This window comes from Schistosoma haematobium, chromosome 4, assembly GCF_000699445.3.
Source record: "Schistosoma haematobium chromosome 4, whole genome shotgun sequence".
Classification (NCBI taxonomy): Eukaryota; Metazoa; Platyhelminthes; class Trematoda; order Strigeidida; family Schistosomatidae; genus Schistosoma; species Schistosoma haematobium.
In genome coordinates this window covers 44,738,826-44,761,827 of record NC_067199.1, presented here as the reverse complement: position 1 = coordinate 44,761,827, position 23,002 = coordinate 44,738,826, and the positions used below count along the sequence as shown (strand labels likewise).

At 34.4% G+C, this 23,002-nt stretch overlaps 1 protein-coding gene across 2 annotated transcripts in view; it reads right to left on the bottom strand.

Annotated features, from left to right (window-relative positions):
• Positions 1-23,002, bottom strand: part of ATP2B1_3 (ATPase, Ca transporting, plasma membrane) — a 163,999-nt gene that overhangs the window by 89,690 nt on the left and 51,307 nt on the right. For both annotated transcript variants that reach the window (XM_012937249.3, XM_051216531.1), the window contains exon 4: positions 1,008-1,256. In XM_012937249.3, coding sequence (XP_012792703.2) covers positions 1,008-1,256 — 249 coding nt within the window. The remainder of the gene's footprint in view (positions 1-1,007; positions 1,257-23,002) is intronic.

Genomic DNA, 23,002 nt, shown 5'->3' with positions numbered 1-23,002 from the left:
AAAATGTCCATCAAATGTCTCAAAATGACTCAGACTTCATTGTTCTTGCATTTTCATATAAATTACATTCTGCTTCCATTCTTTACTGTTCGATCCCCTTGTTTTTCTGCTGCTAGACCTTCTGTTTACGACTAACATCATATACTACTTATGTCAGTCAGTAGCATTAACCAATATCACAATGTTTAGTTATTAGTGCTAGGCGAATTTTATAGACAGAATTACAATAAATGACCACTAGTCTAAAAGAATCAATAGCATAGTGAACTGTGATTCATGTTAATTAAGCACTCATCCTGTGTTTACTTTCGAGTCACAGGCAACCAAACAAATATGTCTAGTATATATCTTGGTTACTAATACTCATTTAGCTGATAACAATCTGTGACCAATAGCTTTTCTCGTCAAATGTGATTAAGTTGGAAGGAATACTGATTCATTTACCATTTACTTTATAATGAATCTCTTTGATCTTCCAATTGATACATTGAATCTAAATAAGCTGATTTGTCTGTCACTTATTAACCTCTCTCTTTACATAAATATTTAGCTATGAGCTAAACTTCTTGCATATGAAGATTCCTAGTGATAACAATTTTGAGTAAATGGAAAAGAAAATTGAACATAACTGCTTAAATCACTGTCATTCATATCCTTTGCTCTATTTCCAATTCATATTGTTCTTTATTCAATGGTACATGAAAAGCTTAATATTGACATCAAGAGCCGATTTACATTAGACAGTCATAAAAAACCTGAGAGCACTAACGATCGATTCATCTTAGTACGAAGCTCCTCAGTAGCCAGTGACCACATGGTAATTGTCGATTCCCGGTTATGGGACTGTGGATCCGTACTGCTAAGACCTATGCTAGGATGAAACGGCTGTCCTGTGCTCCCAAGTTGATGGTTGTCTAATTTGAAACAGTTCGTAACTTCAACAAAATTCAACAATCTCCACAACCACATACTGAAAAATATCGTAATCTGCTAGACAATCAACTTACCATATTTCACTTGACATACATCACCAACAACAATTTCTTTTACAGGAATTTGTTTAGTATCACCTTTACGTATAACAAAAAATGTATGCTCTGATTCAATTTTATTTTGTAAACCACGAAATTGTCGTTCTTTTTGCCAATCATTCAATGCCACAACAAATACAACAACAAATACAGCAATTAGAATGGCTAAACCTTCAATCCAACCAGCTTGTCCTTCCGATTCATCAAATGTTGGTGCTTGTCCATCTAAAGAGATCAACGAGTCAAAAAAAAGAAAGTTGATAGAGATTAGAAATAATGAGAAGTATTGAAAAAAGAACTTATTATAAGTGTTTAAATCAAACAATACTGATATATTTACAGTGTGGTTCATTTCAATAGTCGATAACTTTACAGGCTGATGTTGTACATCTTGGTTAGGCTGTCCACTTTCAACACACAGATGAAGTTAATCAATACTGTTCATTCTGTTGATTTTTATTCAGCTTTGTCATAGACAACATACTTTCATTTGACTTATTTTGACTTCGTTTCTTTATTGTGGAGTTCTTTTTATGGCAATACTGTTAAGTGTAACAATGTGCATTTATATACATTCTTTGATGGTATATTCTACACTGATTTGTTGGTCAGTCAGATACTTTTAATAAGCATGACTGCCAATAATATTATTATCATTGTCATTATCAGAACGAGATTAAAACTAAAAAAAGACTTTCTCACTCCATAATATAAACATTAAAAAGTACGGTAAGCCAACTTAATGATGTTTATGATGAGATTGAAGACGACTATATATTTAACAACTAGTAACGAAACTGCTATCAACAAAATTAAATTTCCCATTATTTATATTTAAAATAACAAACTGATATTACCTAGACCATCATGGAAAGCTAGAAAGCACTGGACTATTGTCTCGTCTTAGTATGGAAATTTGCATTCACGACACGACCACGGGGGATCGATGCCACAACATTTGATCTCGAGTGCAATCACTTAACCTCTAGATCATTGAACCGGCATTTGTTACGGTACGTACTTCAATCAATTTCCAATATTGCACGACTATCTTTCATTGCCTGAAATGGATAATTCTCTTATACCCGACACAGCTGAACTTCGTTGCTCAGAGCGTTTCAGTAGAACTCCAATAGTTCCATCGTAAAGCTACTCAGTAGTGAGTGCAGGATCATTATTAGTGTAGAAACAATTAACTGTCAAGTGCTTCTTAGATTTCAATGGTTGTCTAGTTAAGATCAGTTTGTGATTTAGAAACTATGAAAATTCTACAGTCTTTAAAAAAAACGCTATTCACATCATTATTGTCAGTATTACGTAATAAAATTGACATACCAAAAACAAATACACAAACACAATGCTTAGTTTCATAATTTTACACTCATACTTTATCTCATATGGATTATAGTTCTTTTTATTATTGTGCTCATTGTAACGTCGGATGACTTTTTCCACTGAATAAAAAATCCTTACATTCTTTTTAAACTATTAGAAAACATTTAATATATGACCAATTTTAAGACAAACACTAAGGAGGCACCAAATACATATGCGCCACACAAATCTCATTTGATATACGCGTGGTCATGTGAGAGCATTTGGAGAGGGAGAGCGGACTCTCCCCACTCTCGGCCGTACAAAGGCATTTAGGGGCTGACACAAACACTATGTTTAGGTCTAGGTAGAGAAACTTTCTAAAAAGTGAGTGGTTGATGCGAGCCTAATCAACTACACAGTTAAACATGTGATAAAATTTGTAGTTTCGATTCGTCACATACTGATTTCAATTGGAGCACCACCGAAAACTGGAGGGCATTTGATAGCTGTCTAATTTTAGTGTAGGACTTTTCAGCAATATGAATCCATAAGACCATTAGGGGTCGAATTCAAAACAGACAGGTTCCTTATTATTCTAAATGAAATCAATCTGTAGTGAATACTACTTGAAAATCAAATCATTCTCTACAAAAACGTTTCAAGTAAATAAAACAGAAATCGTCATTGATTACGAACGGGAGGATGAATAAAGTGTTTGACACCAAATGGTTAGAAACGACCAGAAACAAGGTTCGTGTTAGATTTAAGCTTCCTGATTAGATAACCCACACAATCAGTGAAAATGTATCAATAATCTTAACAGGAACTATTGCACCCTTCTTATTATATTCAAAAACTAGGGTTAGATCGTATCACAATCACAAATACTTTAGAAATAAACTCTCCAGAGGTATAATCGAAATATTGACATACTCATTTAACATTCATCAATATCATGCTGTTTACGTTCTATTATTATGACTATTAATATTGACAGATCAGTAATAAACATGAAAAAAATATATATCTGAGAGTACATGTTTACTAAATACAATAATATCACAGCGGTAGTTACATTATAACAAGAGTACTGCATGATACCTTCTCTAATCATCAAGGTTAAATAAGTTACTTTAAGGTTGAAGATATAATTTTATTGAAAAAAATATCAATAAATAAGGTACTCTAAGAACTACCTCTAATACTAATGATGATAATAATTAGGTATTGTCTTGACTCTTATAAGAACAAATTCTTTCACTCGTTATAAAACCTTAGAATCATAGATGATGAAGTAAATTACATGAGTTTGATTCATAATCCGGGTGGTTGTATATAAACAGCATTAAAAAATAAAAATAAAAAGATAATAACACATAAAATTTCAGTCAGTCTTGATTGCTGTTAGAGGTATGAGGGTGGTTATCACTTCCCGGTTGCCCACACCATGGAAGGGTTCTTCTAGATGCAACTTAAAAGGAAATTGGATTAGAGGTGGTCTTAGTGACCTAAGAGCGTGACCGCAGTGCTCAAGGGACAACTGCTTGAAGTCAGTCACATACGACCTTTTGATGAGTAATTTTTTTGTTAGCTCTGTACTTGTTGAGACCTTACCACCGGAGACGGATATCCGTGGGGGGTCGACCTTTTCAAACCTCACCACTCTTTGTGGGAAGGCAGCATCGCTGTCATGCTGGTTGTCTGAAGGAAACACCTTACTGCTGTCACACCTCTGTACAGTCAGCAGTACGACTTCGCCTTCGGACCTTGGGTTTGTTGCTTTTAGTCTTACCGCTCTTCAACCGACCTGTCTGATATGGTAGGACCTTGAGGAACGGTTGTTCCAGCCAGTATAACTCGGTTGCTTCATCACGATAGGCAAGCCCGACCACCACGTCAAGGTAGCAATAACGGTCGGGCATAAAATTTGTAAAAAGTTTAATTTCACAACTAAGATAGTGTATTGATTTAGAAAGAAAAGACCAAGAAACACAAATAACTGATTATCATGATAGATGAATATCAAAATGATTTGAAATAATTATAGTAAGAATGATAGAACTAAGAATATGATTCGAAACGATGAAATTAGAAAAGTGTGAATAAAAGAATACTGAAAAATAAGATCTAGTGGAATATATAATGTGTCATTGTAACTGATTCTAAGCTATTTCATATAATACGTTAGACAACTGGTAATGATAGTTGTACATATTAAAAAAACATAGATTCGACCTATCAGGATGATTTATACTAACAGTCGAGAACTTCGTGAATTCATGTCATATCTTGATTTGATCCAACTTACTTTTAATCCAGCCAAAATTGCATATCATGGTTGCATTGATACTTAACACATGTTTCAATCAACTGAAACAAAAAGCACATTTACAATGGAAATTACCACAACTGATTGATCACTGAGTGGTGATCAATGTCATGTGTCAAGTCCTTCTTAGTGCAGATCGAATTCTATCGACCAAGTTGCAATGTGGCCACTAGTCTAGGTAACTCAACATTGGGTGCAATATATTGAGATCAGATGGTGTTTGGAGGTAGTCAACAGGAAACCCTGTTAACCCGGGTTTCGTGCTACTTGGCACTCATCAGCAAGGTGTGCCTGTAAACTTGGGGGGGAATGACGCCCTCCCCTGACCGATTCGATCCCGTGTCACTCAGCTTCATAGTCAGAGACACTACCACTGGCCTATCCGGGCCGCGACCGACCTCCTGTAGGACTGAGATGTAATCACAATTGGTTGATCACTGGGTGGTGATCAATATCATGTGTGTCAAGTCCTTTTTAGTGCAGATCAAATGCTATGGACACGGAATCGAATCCGTCAGGGAGCACCAGTTCCCCCAAGATTACAGGTATATCTTGCTGACGAGTGCCAAGTAGCACGAAACCCAAGTCCAGGGTTTAATGTTGACTACTTCCAACCACTATCTGATGGAAATTACATTGAGAATTTTAATGCTTTTCAAATATTCAATCTGAAGAGTAGTCATGCCAAGTTTCTGATTTGTTTATGTTCTCTACATATACACAGTATGAAGCCAATCAACGTAGAATTATTATTATAATTATTAGGTATTTATATTACAGAATTTCAATTCAAATAACTTAGGGTTGAAATGATTGACCGGTAAGTCGAGAATTAAAACCCACCCTACAAATGGTTTAGTTCAAACAGTATAGTAATATACCTAGACCTCTTGTAAACAAACAATCTAACTTAAAACTGAATACATATAAGTTTGTACTTTGATAAACTGAATTATACATTAGATAAATTAAAAGTATCGTATTCGCTAAACAGTTCTAAGATCATAAGTTCAGTCTATTATGTTTCGTCGTGGGTATGTACTACTGTGGTGTGAGTTACTTGCATACATATAAGTAGTATATAACGGTGGTCAGGCATTGAATGTATTTCAGCAGAAGATCGATAAGGAAAGAATGGGAACGGAATGCAATTGGTATGAAAATGCATGAACAATGAAATCTGAGACAATGGATTGTTATTTACAAAAGGAACAGTCAAGTTTAAAACGATGGATTGATATTTTGCTAATTAACTATTTACTAAATAGTTCTGAGATTTTAGTAAAATGCTCAATAATTTCGTGTCAAATACATTCGATTTTCCCCATTCATGTTTAATCCTGAGATGATGGAGAAGACTGGTAGCTCAGGTGAATGATTTTGATGGAGTTTTGTTCTCTGAGCTGGATGGTTTGATCGTGGAGATTTCATCGTTCTTCTGAACGACATCATCAGCACAAACTTCAGATGAAAATTTCTATCTGAGAGAGAACAAAACTCCATCAAAATGTTTAATCCAGCCAATCAGTGTTACATACAAAAATACTTTAGAAATTACCGAAAATTATTATTACTACTAATTTATTGGTTTACGCATCAATACTCTTTATCGTTTTACAATGTTACTATTGTTATTTCACTATGGACTAAGTACAATTAACTGATGCATAACAATGACCCGAGAAAAAAAAAACAACTTTGTAATTATTTACTATAATAAAATTTCAGGTTGGTAGATATAAATTCTATAAATTAGTTAATCAACCATTAAAAATCAACAAATTAAACAGAGAAATGGTCAATTCATATTTAAATTTATGCTGAATTCTTTTCTTGGTTTATACATATATTTGAGAAAAAAATTTATTTGGTAATACATTGATACTAATTTCAGAACTGCCCTCCTCGCCAATGCTCTGGTACGGACGAGAGTGGGGAGAGTCCACTCTCCCTTGAAAAATGCTCTCAAATGGCCACGCGTATATAGCCTCTGTCAGAGAAGTCCTACTCACTGTCTTCCCGTGGCGGGAGTGTTGTTTACGAAGTCGAGAGGACGAAAAGCAAATGTCCGGAGCTTTAACCGGGTTGGTGGATATCGAGGATCCACCTGGGGGTGTTGGAAAACCCTCCTAAACTAGTGGTTCACATGGGCTCCAGTATCCTGAGGGAACAAATGGCGTATGAACCAATTGTTGGTCACCGTCTACTATGGGACTGCATCTCCTTACGATGCTCTATTGCCTTGTGGACCAAATCTTTGGGTCGAAGGTTCCAGGAGTAGCCTCTCTAAGAAAACCACCTGCTCCAGTCTGGGTACCCGGGCAGTATCACAGCCCACACATAAATCAAATGATTTGTGTGTATTCCGTTCTCTTTTGTACCAATAGTTATGTGTTCAAATACATAAATAAAAATAAAATCGTAGCTTAACGATTACAGAAGTCAATGCACCAGTGGACAACTGTTTCGCTCTAGTCTGAGACTACTTAACAGTGCACACCTTCACAAATTCACTATATTAGCAATAATAATCATCTACTCATTAGTGAATAATTGAGAGAGGTAATTCTTAGGAGTTTTAAGGACATGCTGTAACCAAGGACAGTTAAATATGTAAAACACTGAATCTAAGCTCAATGATCTACAAGTTAGAAAGTTGTGGATATGCATTATGGAAGAGTCCTATACTAACATGAAATAGCGGTCTAATGCTTCTTAGTTTTTAATGCTTGGTTTAACTATGATCAATTTTTGATTTTAACTATAAAATTGTACTATCTCCACAAACCTCTCTAATATACTAAGTGTTGTCATTGTTATAAACATTAAAGTTGTTAAATGTAATTTTAAATATGTAAACCTTAACCATCTACGACCTTAACGGATTGGGAACAATGTAATAACTCGCCTTTTTTTTAACAAAGAAAATCTACAAAAGATTATTCAAGTACAAGTACAATATAAACATGCTGATATACAGACCCAAGCACACATACAATTATACATTAGAAGAAATATTGTTCAAAAAAATTGTTTTCAGAAATAGGTGGGCAGGAGAACTCGAAGACGATAGTGAAAAAGAAAAAAAAATTATGAAAAGAATACAAATAACAACATAAGTTGAATTTGACACTGAGGTCAAAACACTTTCGTGTTGTTGTTGTTGTTGTTTTGCTTTTTCTTGGACAAAGCAATAGTAACAATAAAATATAATGTAAAGAATGACAAATGTACAATTAGGAGATACATACAACAACTACTGTACGCCAGAATTTTATACTTTAAACAAAAGAAAACTGTAACAACTGAACAATGAAAAAACAAAACAAAAAACAAACATAGTTAATGATGGGAAATAGTAAATGTGTAATGGGTATCAAAAATGAGAAATGTAATAGTATTACACAACTTAAATGTTGACAAATTATAGTAGATAGGTAGATAGAAAGTGATCTAGTCAGTTATAATACATTATAGGTTAAATAGTTAAATTTATTTAGTAAATGAAAACCATTGAGTCTTTTTTGAGATATTAACGATTATCAGTGTAGCATAGATCTATGTAATTGGCTTTAAACCATATACTATCTATGGTTGACGGTCAGTGACTATCAAGAAGTGTTCAAACCAAAGTATATGGAGCACAAGATTCGAGCGTGTGACCTACTCCGGTCCAAAATGTAGTGTTTTAGCCATTGACCTTTCTTTTAAAAGTTTATATAACGAACTGATTTTAGCTAGATCATCATTGAAAACCTAGTAGTAATAGACGGCCACTGAGTCCTAATGTGAAGTAAATATGTCGAGTGTCAGACAGCTCTCATCGTAAACAATAAATGAGGGTCTAGCTAAATAGCGTATTGATTAAAGAAAAACATCCTCACCATTAGATGCTGTTTCAGCGGTCAAAAAATTGAGCGTTCGCGAGCAAGATTCATTCAGTGCTTTTAGATTTTTAGTGACTGTCTAGTTCAGATTAGTTCCCGATAATAACATTAAGGTCTGCTTCAGTTTTTGAACGGTTTACATAATTTGATTTTCAGTAGTATGGTATTCCAAAATTTCAAGAACTAATAATAGTGAAAATTTAACTATAGATGTTACTTATTGTCAGCACAATAACTTTACAGACCAACCTATCAATTTATTACTTTTAGTTAATATTCACTTTGAAAAAAGAAAACAAAATGAAGGCCCTGGGTTCGAATGCCGCCAGTGGGATCGTGGATGCGCACTGCTGAGAAGTATCACAATAGGACGAAACGGTCGTCTAGTGCTTCCAGGTATTCAACAGTGGTCTAACATCAATCGGTTCATGATCTCAATCAAAACCTAAATTTGGTTATAGAGTTAGTTTTAAAAAAATTAATCTTTTTTATAAGATAAGCTAATCAATATCTATTTTCATTGAGGTCAAATAAATGAAATAAAATGGTAGCAAATAACAAGATCTGTATATAGATATTTATAACCACGATCAAATAACCCAAATCATTAAACCATATGATTTGTGGTCACGAAAAAAGAAAAGACAGTACAGCATAACTGATTTTTAAACCGATAAGAATAGTGGCTAGCAATAGGATCAAGAACATGCATTTCGTCATATCTTGTGGACTCGTCAGTCGCATATAACTGCATATTACGATTGATATTCACATAAAGACTCGAACCCAATGCCTTTTTCTTCAAATGGCTAATGCACGATCTACTTAGCAAATGAATTCGGATAGTCACCGGAGATGAATTATAGGTCATTTGTAAAGGTGTGATTTTACAATTTGTTAGTGTTAAGGGCTACAAATGTGTGCGACAAATATGTGGATACTGAACTGATTGCCTTGATATTATTATCAGACAATAGCATTTTTAAACAGAAATGGTTAATCGGTTCTATTAAAAAGGCCACACTCCAAACAAACTTTGTATTACGGACAAATGGATAAGTTTAAACAAAGTACGTCGTATGTCAACAAGCAAATTTACAACAAACCGAAAGTGAAGAAAACATAATAACGGAAAAAAAACAAAGATTTGGACAGTCCACATAAACAATGACCCATAATTAATAGTCAATGAGAATAAACTTGTGTTTTATTTTACATGTATATATCTATTCAGCACAACTATCGATAGAAGTACTAGTAGTATTATTAGTAGTTAGTTAGTAAATCTGAGAAAGGACCAGAGATAAGAATATTTCCAATAGTTACTAGGCTACGGGTTCGAATCCTGAACTGTTAAATTTGGTTTAGATCGCCAGGTAGATCCAATAGCTATTATAAGCAAAACTAAAGTTTGGTTTAAAGTCCAATATTTATGCCAAGTTGAACATTTTTTAGGAGTGATTGTTCTACTATTTCAAACGTCAACAGATTATTTATTAAGACGGTGAATCAGAATAGTACGTTTGGACTTGAAGTGACCTATTTTTAATATGAAAATCAACAATAAAATCCTGGTACACAAGTGTGGTATCCAGGACAAAGCATTTAAAATAATGAATTCCACTAAATAGAAATAGGGATTACCGGTTTGAAAGGGAAATTTCCAAAATTTATTAAATGTCGATCCAAGTCAAACATAACTTCATAAATTTCAATAGTTAAAATCATAAGTTAACTGAAGGTAGACAATCATGGAAAACCTGGAAGCACTGGATGGCCGTTTCGTCCAATTGTGAGACTCCTCAGAAGTATGCATTCACGATCCCACCTCGTGAGATCCTAACTCAGGACCTATCAGTCCCGCGTGCGAGCGCTTAGCCACTGGACCACTGAGCCGGCATCCAACGTGATCTAGCTTCAATTGAAATATCAAACCAGAGAGCATTAAACAACTATTTCTTTTTAGCAATATGCTTCCCTTCCTACTGAAACTACACACGAGCTACATTAATTCGATGTTGTTAATGAGTAATGATTTCATAGGCTATGCATATTTGTAAATCATAAGCTTATTAAATTACATCCACAATACTAATAAAATATATTAGAGATATGGTCCGTTGGATAGTTATTTTGAAGAATTTGTTCCTTTGGATAAGTTTGAGTAAATCAAATTATTCAGTAACTAAAATACTCGTTTATTCGATTAGCATTGGGACTACAATATTCCCGTATGTGTGTGTGAAGATAAGTGATACCGGACTAGGGAGAAATAGCAGTAGTACAAGTGTAAAACACAACATTTGAAAATCAAATGGTCCAATCATTTCACCAGCACTTTATGCAAGATGATAGTGTAATAATATTTCGGGTGAAATGAAACAATGTATCACCTCTACCATCTTATCACAAAAATTTCAATATACACAATACTTTGGTTTATGTTTTAGATGTTCGGAGGTATTCAGTAGAACATTTCATCAGACCTATTTTAAGTGCTAGCTGGTACCCGCCACCAAGACGTATCTGATTTTTTTCAGCGAGCTAACTCTCCCTGTGGAATCCGAACCTAAGTTACCTCAATTTCCAACCAGAGTTGATACTACTGAAGTGTCTAGGCTGCATCTGACTTCTTATAAAACTAATATGTTGACAACTAACCAATGTTAATTGTCTAGTTCCCCATTATTGGTAAAATTCTCTATCGATCAACTTGTTACTATTTTAAGTGACTAAACATAACATTCACTGTGTTGAGACCAATTTTATTTATAGGTGGCTTCCATCATGAATTAACATAAGCTGGAGAACCGCTCGAGACCAGGGAATATAAAGTAGCTGCTTGGTTCTAATATGAGTACATCCTAGCAACGAAAAAAAACGAAATCGAGATCTGTAAGTTTCATAGAGAGTGTATTTCATAAGTTAAGATCATCAAATAGTATACACTTCTAAATTGATCCAGTTCTTAATATTACGCGACGATTATCTAACGACAGTTTGATAAGTGGTAATAGCTGTCTCATACCTCTAAGCTATAACAAAAATCGTTTCCTTAAATCATAAGAACAGTAGTAACAAAAGTAATGTTAATGATTATTACTGTATCTTATTATACAAAAAAATCGTATACAACACAAAAGTGTAAACCAATAGAAACCCAGATATAATGCCCCGGATATTATCATTATTTGTGGAATTTTGTTTAACTGTGCATGTAGGTCACAGTTGACAGATGAGGTTAATTGATATACCGTATTATTTCATTTTATAGATACATATAAAGTTATTTACTATTGATTATATATAACATGGAATAACATGGATACGCAATAAACCCCATCCAGGTAATTTACACAGATGTTTGTACACACACACACACACACTTAAATACAAGGCATGGAAACAACTGCAAACAAACATACTTCATAGTATTACAGTTATGAACAATGTACATCTGTTAGCAGTATTTAAATTATACAATCAGAACAAAGAAACACGTTAGGATAACTAGATCAAATCATTGTGTTATTTCTTATGGAATATAATATATATACATATACGAAGCTGTGTAACTTCATTGATCAAGATGATTGTAATATGTGTTAGAAGGTATTTTCAACTACCGTTTATTTTAACAATCACAATTAAGATTAAGATGGATGAAAGTTAAGATAGACGAGAAAACTAAAACACAACATTAGTATAGTTTGAAAAGTATCGTTAGATAAATATTGAACTAGATAGTGATAGATTGACAATACAATTAACATTGGTCGTAATAATGTGAAGAAGTATTCACTTATTCTAAGTTTCAATATTATTTCTTGCAGTTTGTTCCACAAATTTAGTTTAAACGATATTCTCTATTATCATTATGGGGGATTTGTGAAGATTGTAGTATTTTCACATCTGACTTCAATAGTTGATCTTAACTTTTATTTTATTTAAACACATAAATATTGGTACGAACGGAGCACCGAATACATATGCACCACACAAATCTCATTTGATTTGTGTGAGGGCTATAGTACTGCCCGGGTGGCCAAACCGAACCAGATGGTTTTGTTAGGGAGGTCACACCCGGAACTTTCGCCCTAAAGATCTGATCCACAAGGCAGTGGAGCATCGTAAGGAGATGCAGTACCATGGTAATCGGTGACCAACAATTGGTTCATACGCCGTTTGTTCCTTCAGGATACAGGAGCCCATGTGCACCACTGGTTTGGAATGAGGGTTTTCCAACTCCCCTAGATGGATCCTCCATATCCACCAACCCGGTGGAAGCGCCGGACATTCGCTTTTCGTCCTCCCAATTTCGTAAACAACACCCTCGCCACGGGAAGACGGTGGGTAGGACTTCCCTGACAGAGGCTATATACGCGTGGCTACGTGAGAGCATTTCGAGGGAGAGTGGACTCTCTCCACTCTCGGGCGTACCAAGACATCTAAACTAGACCACCATTGAAACCTGGAAGCACTGGATAGCCGTTTCATTCTAGTACGGGATCGTAGATATTCTCTATGTTTAATTTTTTTTAAATCTATGATTGATATTGCCAACAATATTAATTTTTAAGGATTTATTAAGGTCATTTCATATTTTACTGTTCTGATGTGAAATAAAGCAGTATAGATCGATACTTTTCAACGGGTGATATTACTGATACAATAATCGTTCTTATCTTATCTGATGTCCTAGGACATTGGCCCCCAAATGCCCTAGTACGGCCGAGAGTGGGGAGAGTCCGCTCTCCCTCGAAAAACGCTCTCACATGGCCACAAGTATACAGCCTCTGCCAGGGAAGTCCTAATCACTGTCTTCCCGTGACGAGGGTGTTGTTTACGAAATCGGGAGGACGAAAAGAGAATTTCCGGAGCTTTAACCAGGTTGGTGGATATGGAGAGTCCACCTAGGGGAGTTGGAAAACCTTCATTCCAAACCAATGGTGCACATGGTCTCCAGTATCCTGAAGGAACAAATGGTGTCTGAACTGATCATTGGTCACCGGCTACCGTGGGACTGCATCTCCTTACGATGCTCCACTGCCTTGTGGATCAGATCTTTAGGTCGAAGGCTCCGAGTGTGGCCCCCTAAGAAAATCACCTGGTTCGGTTTGGTTAACCGGGCAGTACTATAGCCCACACACAAATCAAATGACTTTTGTGTGGTGCATATGTGTTCGGTGCTCCTTTGTACCAATATTCATGTTCAAATAAATAAATAAACTAACGAAGAATAAATGAATGGAAACCGCTAGAAATTATTTATGGACTATTATTACAGATAATCTCATTGGATAATGATTAAGCAACTAGATTATATATAGAAGTTTATAGTCTGATTAGCGATTTTGCCACGTGATATTTGACAGACCATATGACATAACAGTATGTTATATGGGATACCTCAACCTATAATCTAGAGGAAGATAAAGAGTGAGTGCATATGGATCACTTTGATTAGTTCTAAGTCATATCAGACAACATCTCCAACCACGATTGATCGTAGCTATGATGCTTACTCTAGCCCTTTAGTCCGAATCTACCATTAATGGATCACACGAACAATCAGTAATGTCATGAACTGATGTTTCGGTCCGATCACCCTTAACATTCTTTTAACTTATTTCCACATCAGCTAAAAACACCCGTCTAGGTAAGCGATGGTTAAGCATCTATAACACATGTCTCAGACAACCCATTACGTGTACAAGAAATATGATGGGATAATAAAAAAAGTGTCCGATCATTATTATAACATGTGAAAAATAATATCCTGATTGACGGTAAAAGAAACAAGTCAATCTTTTATGGAGTTATACAATCCATGTAGACAATGAATAGAACGAAGGTATATGTATATGAATATATACCAGTTGAAACAGATCACAAACATACGAGGAAATTGAATTCAATCAATCAGATTATAAAATATAATGACTTAAATTATAATTCATCTCATGATGATATAGTTAGATAAATGGATAACACTGAGTGAGTGAGTGAGTGAGTGAGTGAGTGAGTGAGTGAGTGAGTGAGTGAGTGAGTGAGTGAGTGAGTGAGTGAGTGAGTGAGTGAGAAATAGAGTGTACTGGAAGGAAATCTTAAAAATAAATCAAATGATTAATACTTATACTTTCCTTTTCAGTTTAATGTTAATTTTTACTTTTTTTATAAAAAGATACAACACTGTAATAATCAGAGATGGATAGATTCAATGAAGTGAGAAATATAAAAGGCAATCAGAACAAGAAATGTAAGAAATTTAGTGGAAATTTAATAAAAAATATCTCTTTAAAGACAATATCAGTAATGAAAAGATTCACAATTTAGTAGAAACATAAAGAATGAGTGAACTTTTAGGCTGTTATTGATGGATTTTTAGTCATCATCAACGACTCAGAGTTAGTCAAAGCTTAATGTATAATAAAGTGGACATAATATATCAGCATATCAAGAAAGTCAAAGTGGCTAAGAGGTTTAAGGCGCCAGACTCTACGATGTGGGAGTGGGTTTTAATCCCACCTCCAACACACGCTACCCCTAAATGCCCTGGTACAGTCGAAGTTGGGGAGTCAGCTCTCCTCGAAATTCTCTTACATGGCCCCGCGTATACAGCCACTACCACAGAAGTCCTACTCACTACCTCCTCGCGAAGAGGGTTTTGAGAGGACGAAAAGGGAATGTCGGGCGTTTAAATCGGTTTGGTGGATTTGAAGGATCCACCTACGGGATTTGGAAAACCTTCATTCCAAACCAAGGTTGCACTTCGCCTTCGAACCTTGGGTTCGCTGTTATCAGTCTTACCACTTTTCAACCGACCTGTCTGGCACGGTAGGACCTTGAGGAACGATCGTCCCGACCAGTATAGCTCGATTGGTTCATCGCGATGGGCAAGCCCGACCACTACATCAAGGTAGCAGCAACGGTCGGGTGTTGAACAGCTAGAAAGCAATGGAGAACTGGTTTAGATTTGTTAGGTATATCTAAAAACTATGTACCTCATTGCTCAATATCGACTAATATAAGAGTAGATTGAATGAAAGCTAAAAATAATCATTTCAAAACGTGATAAAAGTTATTAGTTATCAACTTGTTTGGTGTTATGCCCCGATAAGCATAATAAATGGTAACTTTGGGATCCATTTATGGACCAATACTAAACGTATGTTTTTTTATCGTATAATTGTTATGTAACTAGACTACTCATATTCATATCCCTCTTACCATAAGCTTTATTTTGACTTATGAACTATTATTATACGATTTACCATTCTTGAATTATGCCCTGTCTATTAACTACTATCAGAAGTGGTTTTGTGGAGATTTTAGAAATTTCACTGATTAAAATCATGAGTCAATTGAAGCTAGATCACCATGGAAAACCTTGAAGCACTGGACGGCCGTTTCATCCTAGTATGAGACTCCTCACTAGTGCGCGTCCACGATCCCGCACTCCGCGGGATTCGAACCCAGGACTAATCAGTCTCGTGAAAGGCGCTTAACCAACTAGACCACTGAGCCGGCATACAACGGTGTTAACACCATTTACTATCTCCCTCATTCACAGCCACATTTGGTTAATCCTCGTACAAATGTTGTCTCTTATTTTATGGTACGTTGTGGTTTGTCTGGTTGGTATATAAACCTAATATGCTTGTAATATAATGATTCATATCGCAGAGGCTGAGATTTGCGTTCTGGACTTAACTGGCTGGGCTAAGCGGAAAGCAGGACCAATAAGGACTCTAGACTGCTCGTCATTGGTCCGGTCAATAATACACTATTCTCTAATTGACAGTATCATTACTTTATACATTAAAAGGGCACACACGCTACAAGTTATAAGATTTGGTAAATGTAAACGAAATCGTTGAAGTTAATAGAGTCAATTGATTGAAGATTAGTTGCCATGTAAGTTTTCTTTTTCTTTTTCTTTTTTTTTTGAAATTACAAATCTAAATTATCTTAGTTGTAAAATGAAACAGAATAGATAAAGGAATTTATTAAACTTTCTCAAAGTGAAAAGAATTACCTTGAATGATACAAATACAATAATTATTGTACTTGTGAAAACATGTTTAATATTTCAGTCATATTTCTCTATTGTTTTCAGTAAATACAAGTAACCATAACAAAAACAACAACAACAAGATTTAACATGTTTGTGCCATTAGTTTACATATTTGTGTTTTTGTCAAACATGATAATATTATACTATCTTTGTTCATGTATATGCAAAATGGTTCATTGTAAGTGGAATGTGAATTGGACATTTAAAAAAAAAAGGGTTATTGAAATAATAAAAACAAGTATCATGTTTTACCATTAGATGGTAAAGAGTAATGGAATCTATAATTTGTGCATTTCATCTCCTATCTAATATTCGTTAAGTGAAGATATCTGTATTATGATGTTGATATTTACAGTGAGACTTGGAAGTAGTAACTATTAAAGACTTCACTTTGAATAAAAGATTTCTATTGTCTGAAATAAAGTTTTAAAAGTATCAATGTAACAAAACTATACACAAAATAACAATGTGTGATTAACCTCAAGAACTTGTGTCTTGGACTCTGTGGTTATGTCCTCAGGTTTTCAAAACCAAAGGGCTGGCCTGTGTTGGTCCTTCACGACTCCCTGGATGGGGTCCGAGAGATGATGCGACACAGTGGCTAGAGACATTATCAGATATGGCTCAGAATAAGAGCCAGTGGCGATCCTGCTGTAACCTCCTTTTATTTTCTTCATAAAAAAATGGTTGTTTCTTCCTTAATTGAAAGATCTCTTTCGATTGTACGTTTCTGTTTCCCCCATTATTATTATTATTATTACACTACCTTACACTAATCTGTTAGTTATTATTCTTTTTTTAACGCTCCTTACCTGTCTTTTTTCCCTTATTCTCTTCAAATTCTCATTGTTTTGTGTGGCGCATATATATTTGCTGCTCTCTTGTACCAATATTTATGTGTTCAAATAAATAAATAAATTTCAAAACCATTATTAGTTTAGTTCCTCAAGAGGTATCTGTTCACGATGTGAGAAGTGATAAAAACCCATTTACTCCTGTTAGATCAAAGATCACTAGGTCAATGTAGGTTCAAGTCTCTGTAAGAATAGCTTCACCAGAACTACAAGTCGCATCACAAAGCGTATCGTTGGAAACCAAAGAGTACACAACAGTGACTCAGATGAAGTTCGAACTATGTAGTTCACCAGTCGAAAAAAAAAACATATTGTTTTCCACATTAACTCTGATTGTTATGAGTTTGATCCCGTGTATGATCGTGGTGGGAGGGGAGGTGGTAAAACAAAGGTTTACAGCCAGTAATTTTCCACAGTTTTTCAATAAAGTCTCATCTTATATTAGTTCGTGACGAAAATCACTCAGGAGGCATTATTTCTTGTTTTATTATGAATTGAAACCTAGTTGATTTTTGTCAGTTTCATCGATATAATTGCATCGGTAAATTAATATTCCTAAATGCAAAAAATAACAATAAGTAACCAACCACAGAGAGTTGTAGTAGTTGAGAGAATAATTTGTACCATTTGTCGAAGTTTTAATTCAGTCAGTCATATGCAAAATATAACCTGACACATATGTATATCGGTTCAAGTTGGCATATCCCAATTACCATACAGAAGTGAAATTGTCAGGGCAAATTCTAGGAAATTACAGGTAGTAATGTGGTGTAGGTTACTTATATCCATAAGATCGATAAGGAAAGAACGGGAACGGAACGCAATTGGTATGAAAATGCATGAACAATGAAATCTGAGACAATGGACTGATATTCGCAAAGGAACAGTTAACTTTGAAATGATGGGTTGATATTATGCAAATTAACTATTTACTATATGGTTCGCAGACTTTAGTGAGATGCTCTGTAATTTCGTGTCTAATACATTCGATTGTCCCCACTTGTGTTCTTGTTCGCTACAGTAACAGTATTACTGGTAATACAAAAGACTAGACATCGAAGGTACAATTCGAGAAGTATAAATTAATGAAATAATAACAAAAGATTTATGACAAATTTAGAGCTTAAGGTAAGACAAAAGGTGAATGCACACAGACTATTGCTAACGATTTTAAGGCATATTACCTGAACTCTCTAACCATTGGATAAGATAATCACGTGAAAAGTAACCAAGTAGTCTGCAACTACCTGTATGGTTAGATGATGGTTGGAGGTAGTCAACAGGAAACCCTGTTAACCCAGGTTTCGTGCTACTTGGCACTCGTCAGCAAGGTGTATCTGTAATCTTGAGGGAACTAGTGCTCCCTGACGGATTCGATCCCGTGTCACCCAGCTGCTTCATAGTCATAGATGTTACCACTGTGTTATCCTGGCCGCGACCAACATCCTGTAGGACAGAGATGTAATCACAATTGATTGATCACTGGGTGGTGATCAATGTCAACCACCATCTAATCTCAACATAGTACACACAATGTCGAGTCACCTAGACTAGTGGCCACGTTGCAACTTGGTCGATAGAATTCGATCTACACTAAGACATTGATCATCACCTAGTAATCAATCACTTGTGATTACCTTTATGTCTGAGTCAAACACTTGATATCATATCTTGATTTAGTCACCTAAACTAATTTTTTTTCTTTAATTCTAATTAGAAATAAACACAAAAACTGATGGAAAATAATATTTTTTTTTAACACGCAAAATTGACTTTTCTTTCAGTCATATTAAGAATACTGACTACAATGATGTTTATCCAGCCGCCTTTATTATTCCGACCCACAGGCAATTAGTTATTTTAAATATTAGGAGAGAAAAACAAAATCAATTCCATGTTATAATGAGTTCGGCAAATAAAAAAACAACAACAACAACAATGTAAGACACTATCTAAGTTCTAAAAATCTGTTATTGTTATCAAAGGAATATACCCAAAAAGGAAATACTTGTAATTTGGCGGTAAACAGTGAATATATATATATATATATATAAATGTTATGGAATATTGGAGACAAATAAGATGACAGAAAGACAATTATTGACAGAGGGGAATTGTGAATAATTAGTTACTAGGTGTAGTAGTAGTCTAGTACTACTGTATATCGCATTGTCTGTATATGTATGTATGTGACTGATTTGTAATGAGTGTAGTAGAGTGATGTAAACTATTTACATCATGCAAAACATTTTTTTTAAAAATCAGAACAGATAAGGGAACAAAGAAATACACACTGGAGAATTTGTCAAAAATAACTACATAGCGTAGATATAATCGGAACAATGTTGACTTAAGCAAACAGATATGTACACACACACACACACACAGGGGGATATATATATTTAACTAAACCACACATATTTACATTCAGAAACGCAAACAGATGAAAATATTGTTATAAATCTATGTATATACATATCTATAAAACCTTGACTATTTTCTGAAATGATAAGGAGGAGATTGGAATAGAGTCAACTGTATACAACATATTATAAATACATATTGAGAGCGATAATTTGATTGATTAACTATAAGTAACTAATCATTTAGCTAATAGCAATAACATCATTGGTAGATAGTCAAATTAATAATAACCTATCACAGAGACGAAGAGACAAATGATAGTTTATTGAACACTACTAATAAGACTGTTTGTAAGTAGTATGTTTCAGAATATGGCGTCAAAGTTTTCAAAATATTGAAAATATGACGTAGGCAAAACAGAGTAGATAATCAAATGAGAAGATAGTTTCAATTGCAAAACACACTGTGAGATGCCAATGGATGATCGAAGTATATGTATACGTATTATTATGTAAAGCTTTTTTTATTCCTCTTAATAAATAAGCGTCTGCCTATAGTTTTGTTCTAAAATATTTGATACATATCAGAAGGAATCGATCATTGATACAATATACAATCTAATAACAAACAGGATTTGATGTCACAATACATCTTTGTATGGTAGAAGAAAGATTGACAAAGAGAAAAAGATCAACAAGATGAAGCACGAATGTCAGTGAAGAATTCAATATAGATAACTTAACACAAACCACTGATAATTTAGCATTGAAAAGTCTGAAATAGTATTAAAATTGAGGATTGAATAGATATATGTCAATTCAACTGTCTGTTATCCAAGGTCACAAAGTATAGATAATGAGCAAGGGGCTTCAACTAGGATATGACTCTGATCAACAGTCAATGAATCAACTGAACGTTTTGATTTAGTTACCTAAACAATTTGTAGACCAGATATGGATGGACATGTATAGTACATGTGTAATTGACCAACCGAATGAACGAGAATTCATTTATAAAACTTGTTTCAATCACCCAGTTGATGTTAAGCACTGAAAATGACCGATCTTTTTCCACTTCTAGCCGCTACCCAATATTACTAAAATACTCGTAAATAACTGGTATTATTGAGGCAATTCATTCATGATGCATATATGTTAAAAGAGACTAATCAATTACAGTTTTTAACGCCAATAACGGGAAGAATCTAATCCTTAAAACTGAATTATACTTTATTCCCTTTGCAAAAGCCAGTGATTATCTGAACTCAATAGGCAAATAGATATGTTGAGCGTTTGAAGAAAAACAGGAACAGGTTTCGAGTCCCAGCGTGACCTTCAACTTCAAGATTCAGAAACATCCAGATGACAAATCTCAAAAAAAAGACGAAACGGTTGTCTTCAATTCCACTGTTAAGCTTGATTAATTAGCTAAATGATGAAACAACAAGTATGGTTATTATTATTGTTATTTTATATCCCGGATTGATCTTAATAAGATAACCATTTAAAACCAAGAAATATGGGTTACATATTTCAACTGTGTATAAGAATCCTCAGCAATGCATAACAACAACTATAAATGAAATTGAACCCAGATCCTTCAGGCTTCACATAAAGTAGTAGTAGTAGTAGTAGGCACTCTAATCTCTAAGTTCATATCCTACTATCTATACCACTAAGTTTATTATCCTAAAATGGGATGATCTGATAATCCATTTAACACATAAAATGACAAAGTCAAAACGAAAAATAAAAAAAATTATGAACAGGCCACACACACACACACAAAAAAAAACGTATATTCTATGACAGAAAGTTATTTATTATTCTCCCTAATGTCAATATATAACAACACACATTTAACAGATCACAATTTATAATCTGATCTTTTTATACACTGTAATTTCTCACTAAATGATTTATGCTCTATTAAGGTCACATATTGAAACTGAGAGAGAGAGAGGGGGGAGGGAGGGGAGAAAAAAAGTGGAAAATGCGTGTGTAAACTATTGTTTCAAAAATATTTTTTTATCACTGACTGGAAAAAAATTGAGGGAACTTTCAACGAACTTGAATAAAACAATCCATGATATTCTCTCTACTTCAATATTTCTAAATACAATAAATATTAATTATTATGATTCTTTTGGTTATTACTATTATCCAAGTAAATGTTATCATGATTTGGAACATTCATATATTCAATATCTTATCTGTGAGTGTATCAGATGAATAAAATATACATCTCAAGGAATAATACGATGTAATCAACATCATTCAATAGAGATTAACAGTAAACAGGAAAAAAGAGGGGATAACAATAATAATGTAGAGTGTGTTACTGATATCGATAAATATAAGTAGTATGTATCACCAATCAAAAATGGAATGCCTGGTAACTGAACGTTGAGAAAATAGAAGAGAAGAGAACGAGAATAGAGAATAATTGCTGTGGAAACGAAGGAACAATAATGTCTGAGACAATTGATGGATATTTTGCAAATAACGTATTTACTGTATGATTATCAGATTTTATCAAGATATTATGAAAATTTTAGTAGTCCCTTTTGGTGTTCTCGTTCACTACAACACTACTTGGTTGGCTTAACTGATGGGTAGGAAGAGGAGGTTTGAACCTATAACTTAGCAATCCAGAAAAATAATAATTAGTGATCTAGTTTACATTAAGAAAACCTTGTTTATCATCATAAATCATTAGTGATCAATAGCGGATGATGTATACAATTAGCGAGTCATAGCGTTCAGTACTGCATAAAGAAAAGAAAATACCAACTATTATGAACTATATAGAGCGACGATGGGTGAGACTATAATTTATGGACGACTTTTGAGAGATGCTGAATCTTGAGAGTTTCCACCTAGTAACTAGGACCATATGAGGGTTATGAAACATTGTGGGGGATTAAAATTATGATTTTCAGTTGATGGTTAAGGTTAGGAATTAGATATAAGGTTTTTACCACGAACTGACATCAGCTATAATGCTAAAACTCAATTTAACCCAATGGATAAGTGAATTGAGCGCCAAAATTCGAGACCTGTTATCTTCTACCTGATTGATTCGTCCATAAATTATAGTCTCGCCGCGACGACGTTTTGTGGTTAAGACATCCAGGTATGAAA